The sequence below is a fragment of the Heliconius melpomene genome, chromosome 6 (assembly GCF_056956725.1).
Source record: "Heliconius melpomene rosina isolate 202511_hmr_F chromosome 6, ASM5695672v1, whole genome shotgun sequence".
NCBI classification, from domain to species: domain Eukaryota; kingdom Metazoa; phylum Arthropoda; class Insecta; order Lepidoptera; family Nymphalidae; genus Heliconius; species Heliconius melpomene.
The window spans coordinates 12591076-12604812 of record NC_140394.1 but is presented as its reverse complement, the minus strand read 5'-3'; the positions used below and the strand labels follow the sequence as shown (position 1 = coordinate 12604812).

The following is a 13737-nucleotide window of genomic DNA, read 5'->3' as shown; positions in this document are numbered from 1 at the left end:
GCGGGAAATAATTATATAATATTTGAACAAGTAAAGCGCGGTGTTGAGTTCCGTCAAAATGTCTTAAATGTGTTATACGTAATTTGAAATGTTAATAATTCTAAAAACTATCAAGCTTAAAATAAAGTTACAATATAAATTAATGACCTATTTAACTTCAAAATACTAACAAACAATAAAAATAAGCAAACATTTTTTAGAACAACTATCTTTATTTTTTTTAAAGATACAATAAAATTTAAGATATTTCATATGTATTATTTACAGTCGTCGTAATCTTCACATGGAGTTGCAGAGGTTTCCTCCGGTTTCGTATATTTTGTTATTTTAGGTGACTTTGTTGATCCTAAAATGTGAAAGTAAAGAGTTTGTTTAGGTTGAATGCGCTAATCTCAGGAGCTACTGGTTCGAATAGATTTTTTTAAATGTTGGATAGTCCATTTAATCATGTAGGTTATAGGCTATCTTACATCACGTTAATCTAATGTTTTTGTAATTAAGGCCAGTCGTGACGCAAACGGGTTCAATCCACACTCGAAGAAATAAAATGTTTATTTAAATTTCTGCTACTCTGTTATGTGGGGGATGTAGCGTAAAATCAGCTGCCGTCAGAGTTACCTCTCGTACTTAGAGTATGCGGGTGTATGTACAACGAGTAAATAATAAAACTTGGCTATAACTTATAGGTATTTAATATATCTTGGGTGCGGTTTGCGTTAACTGTATACTTGTTACTAAATATGCACTATTAATGTGTATTTCACGATAAAAAACATAGTTTCAATTCCATTTTTTAAGTTATCCAAGTGGGATGTGGACGTATAATAGTGCAGATTAACTTTTTTATAACTCTTATTTGTCTTTTATACATATAAAGACGCATGTATTTCAAATGAAGAAAAAAATAAAAAAAAAGGTTTTGGTCAATCATTGGGCTCTGGATTAATGGACATAATGGGAAAAATTCTATTTGACTTTGTTTTTGTGCAATCCATTAAAATTGTCCAAAAATATGTCCCAATACTGAAGTAATACTAGAACTTTAAAACAAGACAATATTTTCAGCAATGCAATCCAAAAAGCTACAAAAAGTTTTATCTAAAAGCTATATTCCTTTGTGTCTTTAAACTTACCGTCCATATCGGATATATATACACAGGGTGGTCTAATTATTCGAGATTGTTTCAACAGAGCACTCGTGCTACTGAAGTCGAGCCGCCATTTGCTAAATAATTCACCAATACCGTGCTTTAGATTGCCAAATGTGTGTTTTCTATCTAAAATTCAATGAAATTCATTAATTTTGAAGTTAATTTAAAATCAATACAATTTTTTTAATTTATCAAGACGTAATAAAAACTAGATAGTAAATTGATAGTTGGAGCGTAAAATAATTTGAATATTTCCTGAATTAAATTCAGAACCCACAACCTTTGCGTGTACAGTCGCAGAGTTGTGGATTCAATTCAATGATATTGCCTTGCTCTGGTAACAAGACTGCGTGGCGTTGAGTTCCGCAATTTTACACACGTTTCCAAAAATTTGGGTGGTAACACTAGCTATAGCTACCCACTCTTCTACGTGTGGTATAAAGCGTGAAGCTAAAAAAAATATTTTTAGAAATCGGAAGCGTCAACGTTTTTAAAACACATATTGTCTACTTATATGTTCTAGACATCATTGCAATACTTCACCCTAGTTTCCTTCCAATCAGGGCCGTTTCCTGCAAGTAATTGTTAGCATACCTACTTGTGTAAAAGAGGATAGATGTAGGCGCAGTTGCAACGGCCCTTATAGGAAGGAAGTATTGTTGTTAGGTGACATATCACTTATTACAATTACCTCTATCCGAATAATATTTTATCGTGTTTTTTTAAAAACGTTAACCGCTTCTGATTTCTAACCATATATATATATATATATATATATACATATATATCAGAAGGATTTTCTCAAATTACCTTTAATAATAACATTTAGTAACATATTCAGAGACGGCACGTCCCATTGGAAGAACCGTAACTTCAAATTGCTTATTTGATATAAAATGGAATAGACATCGTCCCGGCTGTATGCAGATGTGTTCACTTTCAAAAGTTGAATGAGTCTGAAAAGAAAAAAAAATATATATTTATTCAATACAAGTGATATTCATATAGTTATTTAGATTTAAAAAAATATCCGGTCCTCGTGTCGTGGCCTAGTGAGAGAGCGTCTGACAGTAAACGTGGTTGTGGGTTCGATTCCGCGAACAGATCAAAACGCCTATGGAGATGGGGAGGAAAATGAGATATTTCCTTTTAGGTCTTACAGTCTGCGCAATCAAAATTGGGTGCGCCAACTAGTCCGTATATAATTTGTAACGTAAAGTACGTAACAGTAATCCCTTAGCTGATTGAGGTATAGATACCTACGCTTTTACACATTTTTCGTCTTTATATGAAGGTGTTTTACTAAAACAAATGGAACAAATACATTACCGTATAACATTAGGATCTTTTGAAGTGAGTAGATTTACACCGCTAACATTTTTTTTAAGACCGGTCAAGAAAGGCGTGATCATTTCCTGGCAGTGCACCCATTCTAAACACTGTTTTAGAATATCCTTATTATAAATACGCCTATAAAATATTTCTAACGGCTTTTTAAAACGCAGCTTTTGCTTTTTTCGTTTTAATTTACGATCTGTCCTCAATGGGCTTGGCGGACTTGATGTGTTGTCTTCGTCAGATTTAGATTTGACAGATGACATTTTAACTGTCACTAAGTTGGCGGCATTTTTTCTGTCATTTGAAAATACTATAGGTGTTAAAGGCAAATGTTCATTATTAAAATCCTCATAATCTTCCAGAAGATCCTTATCTTCATCCGGGTACATGTTACTATGGTTCCTTAAGGCACGTATTTCGTAAGTTATTTGCTGTTTTAATAATTCTATTCTTTCTTTTTGGCTTATAGTTGTGGATGTTCTAAATTCCGCTAGGTGTGATAATTGTGCTGAAAGAATCATCAGTACGTATAATGCCGGTTAAAAGTTATTCTCGGTCCGACCTCAGTTTGGTAAAATATCCTTCTGCGACGAGCAATGAGTGGCGCAGCTTGTGTAAACGCGACGGTTGAGGGTTCTTACGGCTTTACATTTTTTTACCTTTACGCTGTATCCCGCACAGAGCAGTGTAAGTGGAGGGAACCTATTAGGAGACTTTCGTTCCGCATTGCATGTTGAGTGGCAGGTCTCTCGTCACGGCATTCTTTGACAAGTTGCCATAAATAAATATAAACATTCTAAATAATTCCCCATTCTGGTAAAGTACAGAGTGAGGTTGAGTTCCGCTACTAAACACACATTTAATCTTAAAAATAACTGAAAATAGTAAAAACTGAGCGTTTCAACACTAGGTTTTATCTTCCAACCCTTTTAAGTGCGGAAAAAATATTTTTTACGTTACATACCAGTTAAAAATATCACAACCGCTAGTTTCATGTTTACTCAAGTTACTTATCAATGTTTGGAAAAAAATCTGTAATTAATTTCAATGGAGCAACATAAAACAAAATGCAACTATGAAAATATTCCGGCGTAGCGGCGCAGCATTTCATTGTAAACACGGCGGTTGTGGGTTCGATTCTCACTCGGAGAATTAAATTATATTCTTTTTCTCTCTGGTAACGAGGCAACTCTACACGCAATATCTTCAGAAGCCGACGGAAAGTGGGGAACGGAAATGGCTTAACGAGAACAGAGTGTCTGTACAATATTTTCTCAGGTTCCATCTTTCAATGTACAGAAATTATTCCTTTTACAGTTTTATTATACAAGTATGTTAGTATGTAGGTACAGTAAATGGCCGCTTGTAGCATTGTTTGTGTTAAATTCTATTTCTCTTCTCCTTCTTCCTCTCTTTCCCGTTCTCATTGGAATTTCGAGTTTCTTAGTATTCTTCTATACTCCCCAAAGGAACCTACATATAATAAAACTATAACGTTCGTTGTCTGTCAGCCGCTTTGTAAACAACGGTCCACCGCGAAAGAGTGTTGAGCTGGTACCTAATAGTTAGGCGGAACGGACTCCTTCTAAACAACATAGGTTAACACTTCCACCAACAGAGTTTAGTATTTTGTAATATTTATTGGTGATTGGTGGAAATACAAGTATGCAGTTTACTCATGCTATTTCAACATCTTCCGTAATGAAGTGTGTTATATAAACCTCCACGACTCGTGACCGCCCTGTAGTTAGCTGTAAATGGCTGAACAGATTTTCTTACATCTGATTAATTTCTTACAGAGCCAACAATGCGCTCACGAAGCTCAGAAAACCTTCGGCGGAAAATGGGGATGAGTGTTTTAACAAGCTAACACTAGGTTCCCTCTACCTACTGCCTGATAGATTTTTAAAGTCTACATGTGACTTTTATTACCATAATTAACTTTTATCAAATCTCAGTTAATTTTCCTAGACTGTTAAACGTATGCAATTAAAAACTAAAAAAGTTATTTAATGGCTTCTTAAAATAGCTTTGTTTTCAATGTTTTAATCAATAATAATGATTCTAGTTTTGATATCAACCGTTCTTTTACATATTGGAGGTAAGTAAAATTGGCTGTAATACTATTTTACTAGTTTTGCATCGGCTTATAGGTTTATCTTAAGACATTTTCCACATATTTTTTAACCTGCAAAACAGATTTATTAACGCCATGTTGGATTTATCATAAGACTTTTCAAAAAAAAAAAATAGATATCTGGATTTAATCCAGAATCATTTTGTGATACCACAAGTTATATTACCAGTGAGTCAAGAAACGTTACATTAATAAAAAAATATGTTATACTTACCTGAGCTTCACAGTTTGTCCGACATTAGGTATTTAGATCCCACTATCAAATGTGCATGATCTAATAAATAGTGAGCTTATCAGAGGATTATAAGAGGTTCCCTCTGCCTACAATGATATATGCGTGAATCTATATGAGGCAGGTTGTCATCTTGACATGACTTTTGGTTTTAGAGAAATTTGTCGACAACAATTATATACAAACATGTTATATACCTACATTTATGATTCAATTTGTAGTTTAATAAAATTTATTTAAAATATTCATTTCAGTCTGTAAAGTGGCAAAGCCATTCAATGAAACAAGGTAAATATAATATAGACTTAGGTTATAGATTGCTGAAGGAAGTTATAGGTTCAATACTCAAAGAACAATGATTGTACTTAGCATATGTATGACATAAATAAATAAATATACCCATAATATATTTTTTTACCCAACTTTTATAATTTTTCTTTAATTACCTTACACGTATGCGTTGAAATCTTTTTCAGGCCGTCTTCAAAGTATGATAACCCAAATTTTATTCGCGATAGATATCACGGTAAGATTTCATTTTGATTATATTTAACAATCGAAAATCGAAAAAAAACAGACGTACTATCTATGTCTGAATTTAGTTAAAGAGTTGGGCGTAAAGCTAGATCTTTTGTTTAATCCAGGCGTCCGCTTTTAAGTTATGACAACATGATACCTCCATGCGATCTCAAGATAAATAGTTCAGACAGACGTTTTTTCTTTTAAGATACGGAACCCCAAAAATAGCTTCTAAGATCATTTTTATACAAACTTCAGACGAAATTTTCAAACCTATGATGGATGAATCCTGGGTGAATAAATTCAACAAGCCCTACAACCCGGCGTGGATGGACTACTGCGATCCTTATCATTGCAACGACTATCACAAACTAGCTTGCGGCTTGAACAGGAGGAAGATGAAATTTAAGTGGTTCCAAAGCAAATGTCATATTATTTTAAACAATCTGTGCTCTCAATATCGAGGAGCGTTGGGTAAGTTTTTTAAATATGATCCTGATATGTTTGAAAACCGTATTTTTTTTTGGAAAAAAACTAGGTTCTCAACCTGGGAACCCTTTACTTACCCTGCTATGTGCAGGAAATAGCGTGAGGTTAAAAAATAAACATTCAAAGGCCGTCGTCTCAAATAAAATTTAATTGTTTTAGAATACGACGTAGTAGAGGAAAAGTTTTGTTTGGCTTACGTAATATTCACTCGATCCATCTGTCCATCTGTCTGTCCCGACATAGAGCATCCTGTATGCGCTGTCAGTACTAAGGACAATCGAGTTGTAATGTTTAAAAATGGTTGTTTTTTGGAAAGAAGGAATTGTCAGGAGTTTATGGAAGGTTTGTATTTATTCGTTTTTTGAGAATGAATGAGTTATTTTTAAGGTGTCACATTTTGTATGGAAAAATATTTTAGAAAATAAATAAAATTGGTTTTGCTTTAGTTTATCACCTTTCTATATAAAACTTCCATTATTGACTGACTGACATACAACTTACAGTCTTGCATATCATGGTCCGTAACATATTTATTTTTTTATGCTTCACGCTGTATCCCACATATAGCGTCCCGCATATAAGGAAAGCAAAAAACATAATGTTAAGACTGCGTTGCCCACTTACTGCCGAATTTTTGAGGCATTTCGTGTTGAGTGGCGGAACTCGACGCTGCCTTTTAGCTTCGTACCAGAGCGAAGAAAATAAAAATATTAAACAATAATAATTAATTCCCTCGAGTTTGAATCGAACCCACAACCGTCGCGTTTAGTCACAAACTTGTGCTCTAGCGTGCGACTGCAAACGTGAGTTTGTAGTTTCGATTTCCACTGGAGGAAATTATATTTTTAATATTTTCTTTCTTTTGCTCTAGTAACAAGGCACAGTCGAGTTGTGCCAATTAAAAAGTTAAGAGAATTTTTAATATATAAGAATTACAATAATTAGTATAATTTTGTATATTATATTTTTTTCACAGAATATGAAGCTGTTAGTATGAAAATATGTTTATTGAGTACAGTTTTAAAATAAAAAATATTTTACATTGCTATAGTTCTGAATTCAAAACCAATTCCTATAAAAAATATAGATTTTTCGATAAACAAAGGTACAGGGACAGAGGTAAAAAGCGCGGCGTTAAGTTCCGTTACTCAACACGCTAGCCTCCAGAATTCGGCGGAAAGTGGGCAACTTAACGAACTGAATGTCTTAACATTAGAGTCCCCCTGCCTACCCTACTGTGTGAAACCCGCACACGTTGTAAAGCTAATTTAAGTTTGATTTAAAGGTAAATGGTAAAAAAACAGAAAGGTGGTTGTTTTTACAGCTTTCATGTTTTTTTCCAAATTATATACAAAAAATTAGTTAAATTAAGAATTTTATACCAAATTCGAGGTACTGTAGGTTGAACGACAGAACTCAACCAACCAAGCGCACTAAAAGATGTTATCAGGATAGAAATTAAAATAATTCGATTCCCCCGAGTAGGAATCGAATCCATAACCATCACAACACCATTGACTATTCACTAAGACTATTAAAAAAGAAAAAAAAACTTCACTTAGTTTCTATCTTTTATTAATAAGAAAGAAGGCACTTATACTAAAATCTAATGTCCAAAATTACATAACTCATAAAATAACTAATTTATTATAGAAAGAAAAAATATTTCAAATATTCTTTCAACATAAAAAATAATACTAAAATATAAAAAACTAATATTAATTTATTTACAACATAATATACATATAAAGAGTTAATTTTGTTTTAAAAAGGTGGGGAAAGTCCCGTATTTTAGTTTTTTTTTTAAATAGGCAAAGATATCTGTACTTTTGATAAAAAAATATTTTAGATCTTTCCTACTTTAATGTATTTGTTTTAATAATTATTTAATTTGCAACATTGAAAATTCATATTTATCAGAAAAATAGGATAATTTTTACATAAGTGTTGCCAACATCAACAATAAAAAAATAACAAATAAACAAATACAAAATAAATAACATCAGATCAGGCTGATAAAAGAGAGTTTTAGTCTAAAATAAAACAATTATAAAAAAATACACAACATGTTATGGCGATTAATCTTAATATTGTATTTTATTTAACATTAACACATTGAGTGTAAAATGACATAACTAAAAATACAATAAACTGCAAAAAGTATATGTTTTTTCTCAATTTATTTGATATAAGTATTTATAAATTTCTTATAAATTATGCCATTTTACACTTTAAGTTTATGAATCTACAAAAATAAACTAAATGTGACTTATTATGCTTAAAAAGAGGCTAACCGACAATATTACGAAAAATGAACTGATTGTTCATTTTTTTAATTAAACATAGAAAAATATACATCAATTAATATTTATTAACATAAATCAATAGAAAAGTATAACCACTGAATATATAAAGTGTGAGGTCGAAAAGACCACATAAACAATTGAAACAGAAATAAACTATATTATATTGAGCAGAAATAGAAAGCCTCATATTATTAAAAAAATAAGATTTGAAATCAGTACTTCCAATATTTATTTTTATTTCAAAGAAATACAAGACAATTTATTTATTAAAATAATTATATTGAGTGACCTATATAAAAAACCTGTGTGATGTATAATAAAACAATTTACACATACATAGTTATATAAATATATATGTAAGTATACAATAACTCAAATAGAAGAAAAATATCACAACGCAAATTATAAAGAAGGAGGGGGCTCCTCTTGTGAAGTTTGTTATAAAAGATAACTAACCTATTGAAAAATCTAAAAATAATAAAACATTAAAATCATCAAAATTATTCGACTTAATAACAATGTATACAAGCATTTCTTCGATTCGAACTGAAAATATTCGACAAAATGACTGAATACATAGTGTTAAGACACTCCGTAAAGGTAGCTTGTTAAATGGTGAAGCTTAACGCCGCGTTTTGTCTCACGAGAGCAGGTAAGTGAAAATAATTTCAATATGACCATTTTATCGAAGGGGTATAAAACCCACAACCATCGTGTTTACAGACAGACGTTGTCATACGATAGCTCTAAAAATACAATCAATACTAGACAAATATGGTATACAAATATACTTTATACATTTTGGGCTTTTTAACGACATTTTTTAAGAAAATCCAATACTTCGATGGGATAGTTTTGTCTTGTGGTCGATTTTACTGCGGCACGTGCGTACTCCAGTGGATTCACTGAGCTGAGGATAAAAAAAAACATACTAAATTCAAGAAAAAAAGAAAAATAATTTTATTAAACTAAGATTGTTAAAAAATAAATAAAGATAAAAAGTAAACTATGTTGTACAACAACATAATTTAATTTACGATTATTTTAAAATGATATTAAACGATTAGTTGAAAGTGAAATATATTACTGCTTATAAAAAAACCTGAAGATTTTTAACAAACACGTTTATTCTTTATATGAAGTGCTTTATTTAGTTTGCAATATGGTAATCCGAACATTCTAATGATACGAAACCGTTCTGGTTTTTAATAGTTTCGGATTGGTGAGATTCTACTGTAGACATAATTATGAAATAAAGTGAATAGAAAATAAAATTCAATATATATCTGACTGAAAACAAATGATGTATTAAACAAAATATTTCTTTTAAGCGAGAGCTCCCTATATGATCCTCCCAATTGTTACACACACACACTTTCATAGAACATTATTTAAAAAACTATAAACACTTGACATATAATAAATTATCAAACCTGAAAAACACCACTTCCAAATATCAAAAGAATCAACTATCAAAAAGGAATAGAAATAAAATGACATACTAAAATAAACTCAAAGCTTAAACAAATTCACTACCAACCTCATATTTTGCACGTGTGCAAGTTTCCTCCACTCCTTGCGTTCTATATGTTGAAATAATATCATTACTATTGTAAGATCACAGTTTGCCGAGTTCACTGCAAGGTGGAGGGCTGAGTCACCACCTTTTATATCCTAAAACGGAGAGAAAAGATTTAAAAAAGTTGTTTTTGATTTCATTTGTTAGGGGTTATCCATAAATATTTTTGTCAACGTTAGTTTCGCTACTGACAATGGAATGTATTTATACTAGGTTCCCCCTTTCTATCCTGCAATATGCGGGATACAGCGTGAAGAGGCATTGGGTGATGAGTGGCGCTACTCAAGACCGCGCTATGCCTTGTTACCAGAGCAGGGAAATGACAACCGCACAACCGTCGCATTTACAGTCACAAGCTCGTGCACACAAGCACGTAACTGTAAACGGGTTGTGGGTTCGATTCTCATTTGAGGAAAATAAATATTTAATTTTCATTTTCTACACTCTGGTGTTGAGGCAGAGCGCGTAGTCGCAGTGACCCTCTTCAACATAGAGCAGGGAGCGGAGTGTCTTAACACTAGACTCCTCCTGTCTACTTTATGCGAGATGAATTGTGAAGTCGAAAAAAAACACTCACCCCTTTCCACAGATCTGCGTGTGCATGTCGCAGCAGCACATGCAGTATGTGCGTTTTAGGTGCACTCGCACTGTGCTCAGCACAGCATACGTGCAACGCCGTGTAACCTGTGTAGAGTGAAAAAAAGGTATATTAGTTATTTAATAATTTAATTGGGCGGATAGTGGAGAACGAAATGTCTTAATGAGGGGCGGAGTATCTTATGAATGGAGTATTAGGTTGCCATGTTCCCTCTGCCTACCCTGCCATATGCGATGCCTACCATATTATATACTTCATAAAATAATAACTGAAAATGTTAACAAAACTGCGTATTTAGCGATTTAATTTAGGACACTCACATTGCATGCTTAAAAATGTTTCTTTTGAATATTATGCATGCTTATTCTACAATCCCCTATAACAGCATAATATATATGAATCTGCACTCACCGTCAGCATTAGTATGGTGTATATTGAACAGCGGGATATCGCCGTCATCACGCACTATCTCGCTAAGAACCTCCGCACACTCGTCACCGGCGCGTGCGCACGCTATTAGAAGAGTATCACCTAATGTGTCTACCTGTGAGGAAAAATTATGGAATATTTAAAATTTTAAGCCTTTTTTAACATTATTTAAAGTGTTATTTTACACTCAGAGAACGAAAAGTATTTAAAAAATGTATAAAATTTTGAACCCGCGCTTTTTGTTTAGCGCCCTATCGCTCTAACCACTAACCCATACGCTGTAATCACGCTACGTCGAAATTTTTATACTAATATTTGAAACATCACTTTATTATTAAAAAAAATATAATAGGTTGGTAGCGTAACTCAACGTCAAACACAGAGAAAGCTAAATAATACAAAATATAAAATCAATCCAGCAATTTAAGACACTATACATATTTAATGGCTAACAAACTCTTCCAATATAAAATCACAGTACATTTTTATATTTATTACCTCAGTAAAAACAAAATCGGTTGTCGGTCTGTACGCCTCGCTCCGCGTCACCGTTCTGATACACTGCACTATATATCTTGTCAATAGTGGCTTGTGGAAGCATTTTAGTACTGCTAGCTTCAATATGCTTAGACCTGGAAATAAATAAATTATGATGAAGAACATAGGTTCACGCTGTATCCCGCATCTAGCAGGGTAGGCAGAGGGAACCTAGTGTTATGAAATTTAATTCTTCACACATGGCTAATTTTACATATTTCGCTTTGTTTATCAAAGCGGGATAATGAAAATAATAAAGATTCGTTCGAGTGGGGTCGAGCCCGCAACCATCGCGTTTACAGTCAGATGTCCGAGAAGTACTTCATTTGGATATTTATATATTGGATTAAATTAAAGTAATTTAAATAGATACTCCTACACTACATTAAGTAAGCGGAAAATTGTGTGTCTTGTTAACCCTATGCAAAAAAGCAACAGTTCTATCATTCCAACAAATTCCGTTGACTCTAAGACATACATGAATTAAAAAAAAACTTACCAAAGTCATCAACAAACAAGAGCGGTTTCAAAGCTAGCACCTTTTCACAGATCAAACTGAAGATAGCCAAGTTCATGTTTTCGTCTTTATCATTTGACAGGTTGAGGAGAGCGTGGTGAAGGACTCTGAAAGAAATTAAGAAGGGAATTAAAAAAAATCATAAGTAATTTCAAATATTCTATTTCGTGGCCACGCGACGTCCTCAGCGTTATAACTTACCTACCTAATATATCTACTTGTATATTATTACATAAATAAACATATAATATAATTCTCTTAGAGGATTCGAACCGAAGACTACCGCGTACTATACTGTGAACATGACGTCATTAATTATATTCGTCATTACAAAGTATGTCGCTTGTCAAGTATAATTCCAGAATGCACTTCTTAGATAGCATTATGAGTAACCTGATAACGTCTATCTGGATTATAAGAAATGTGATTCAATTTTAGTATGTCAATAAACGAAAAACAATTAAAATTAATTGTGTCGCAATACGAGAAACTCATGTTAAACGGATTCGATACTCGTCGGGAAATCACTAAAAATAAAAATATTTTCGTTTCACCGCTCTGATCAAAACGCGGCGTTAAGTTTCGCCACTCTACGTGCGATGTTTTAATAATAAGTGTCTCAATACTAAGTTCCGTCTACCTAGGGCCTACTCAGCTATACGAATGACAAGATGTTTAAGAAACAATAAAGGAAGTCATCGTAATTTGTTGGCCAATTGATATGAGTTTGTTAACAAAGTTGCAGGTTCAAATCTCAAATTTTCCTTTCTTATTTTCGGTATAAATTAATCAATATTTTTTTTTGCTTAGTTAGACCATTGCAAGCACTTTGAATGGCCTAGTTTCATAAAAATGTCAGTCGTGTCAGTTCTACAGGAAGCTACTGCCTATTCATAAGGTAGTTCCGGTGAGAAAAGCCGACAAGAAGCTGAAACGTTGTTCATTTTGATATAAGCGTATTAACAATCATTTGAAATAGGTCGCGGCTTCCTTACATTATATTAGAAAGTTTGGTGGAATCGAAAATGAATCTCGAGGACACCTAATAAAAATGTTTGTTTTGTACAGCTTAATGTTTTCTGCTCAAGTTCAAGACAATGTTGATTGGCGGAACTCAACGCCGTACTTTGTCTTTGCAGAGTAAGAAGATCAATATAGTTTTTATACTTACAATAAGCAGGAGATTTATTTCCAGTAAATGTTTATATAAAACGCAAATTAGCGAATTTGGCACGGTGATCGAACGTGATGGTTGTGGGTTCAAAGTTAAATCAGGGATAATTGAGTAATACATACTGCGAGGTTGAGTTCCGTCATCTAACACGGGGTGCCTCTAAGTGTTATTTCATGTTTTAAGAATGAAAAGTACAATTTTAAGCGCGTTTCTACAAAATAAAGGGTATTTTATGTTTAAACCTATGTCAATAGATTTTTATTATATGATTTTGCAACTATGTAAGCAAAATCTAAGACAGAATTTAACCCACTTTTAGTAATTGCAATACCATGAAACTGAACTGACAAAACAATAGTATAGCATCATCGAGCTGGCCTGATGATGGAGTTAGGACCTGAATGGAGTTTCTTTTCAGAGGTTGCTAATAAAATTAATATAATTTATTGCATTCTATAGTACTTCTTAGATTGCTTTCTCTGTATCTTTAACAGTCATATAGGAAAATTATAACAAGTAATGTGGCGGGCAGAAGCAAGTAGTCATATATTTAAAACACTACTTTTTAAGAAGATTCTTATCTCACAGGTCACAAAATCTGTAGTTTATCTTAGATTTTTATCTTTCAAAGATAAATCCAAAATAATCTTCCATAGGTAGTTTCAGCCAAAAATAATATGTTTATTATTATTCTTTTTTTAGCTTCACGTTATACTTAGCTAGCGTTAGGA

The 13737-nt window shown here is 32.7% G+C and overlaps 3 protein-coding genes across 3 annotated transcripts in view; 1 reads left to right on the top strand and 2 right to left on the bottom strand.

The window, feature by feature from the left end:
- Positions 1-190: 190 nt before the first annotated feature.
- On the bottom strand, positions 191-2893 carry LOC146538592 (uncharacterized). Its single transcript, XM_085187431.1, has 4 exons — positions 2481-2893; positions 1962-2107; positions 1134-1277; positions 191-346 (listed from the first exon to the last, which is right to left on the bottom strand). The coding sequence occupies exons 1-4, from the start codon at positions 2876-2878 to the stop codon at positions 258-260; spliced, it is 777 nt and encodes a 258-aa protein (XP_085043557.1). The 5' UTR covers positions 2879-2893; the 3' UTR covers positions 191-257.
- LOC146538591 (uncharacterized) lies at positions 2804-6908 on the top strand. The gene is made up of 7 exons (XM_085187432.1): positions 2804-2908; positions 4289-4590; positions 5113-5146; positions 5335-5384; positions 5636-5851; positions 6026-6208; positions 6843-6908. The coding sequence occupies exons 2-7, from the start codon at positions 4548-4550 to the stop codon at positions 6893-6895; spliced, it is 579 nt and encodes a 192-aa protein (XP_085043558.1). The 5' UTR covers positions 2804-2908; positions 4289-4547; the 3' UTR covers positions 6896-6908.
- A 516-nt stretch (positions 6909-7424) lies between these two features.
- Positions 7425-13737, bottom strand: part of LOC146538590 (uncharacterized) — a 31284-nt gene continuing 24971 nt past the window's right edge. The window contains exons 5-10 of the mRNA XM_085187429.1: positions 11815-11939; positions 11277-11410; positions 10761-10893; positions 10329-10435; positions 9713-9846; positions 7425-9082 (exon numbers count right to left, since the gene is read on the bottom strand). Of these exons, the coding sequence (XP_085043555.1) occupies positions 8983-9082; positions 9713-9846; positions 10329-10435; positions 10761-10893; positions 11277-11410; positions 11815-11939 (733 nt within the window). The 3' untranslated portion in view covers positions 7425-8982. The remainder of the gene's footprint in view (positions 9083-9712; positions 9847-10328; positions 10436-10760; positions 10894-11276; positions 11411-11814; positions 11940-13737) is intronic.

Excerpts from the sequence above, each read along its gene's own strand:
- LOC146538592 (XM_085187431.1), bottom strand. The coding sequence starts at position 2,878 with ATGTACCCGGATGAAGATAAGGATCTTCTGGAAGATTATGAGGATTTT. Across the intron at positions 2,108-2,480 it reads AAAGATCCTAATGTTATACG|ACTCATTCAACTTTTGAAAG; the intron begins GTAATGTATTTG and ends TTTTCTTTTCAG. Across the intron at positions 1,278-1,961 it reads ACTAAATGTTATTATTAAAG|ATAGAAAACACACATTTGGC; the intron begins GTAATTTGAGAA and ends ATTGAATTTTAG.
- LOC146538591 (XM_085187432.1), top strand. The coding sequence starts at position 4,548 with ATGATTCTAGTTTTGATATCAACCGTTCTTTTACATATTGGAG. Across the intron at positions 5,147-5,334 it reads AAGCCATTCAATGAAACAAG|GCCGTCTTCAAAGTATGATA; the intron begins GTAAATATAATA and ends AATCTTTTTCAG. Across the intron at positions 5,852-6,025 it reads TCAATATCGAGGAGCGTTGG|AATACGACGTAGTAGAGGAA; the intron begins GTAAGTTTTTTA and ends TAATTGTTTTAG.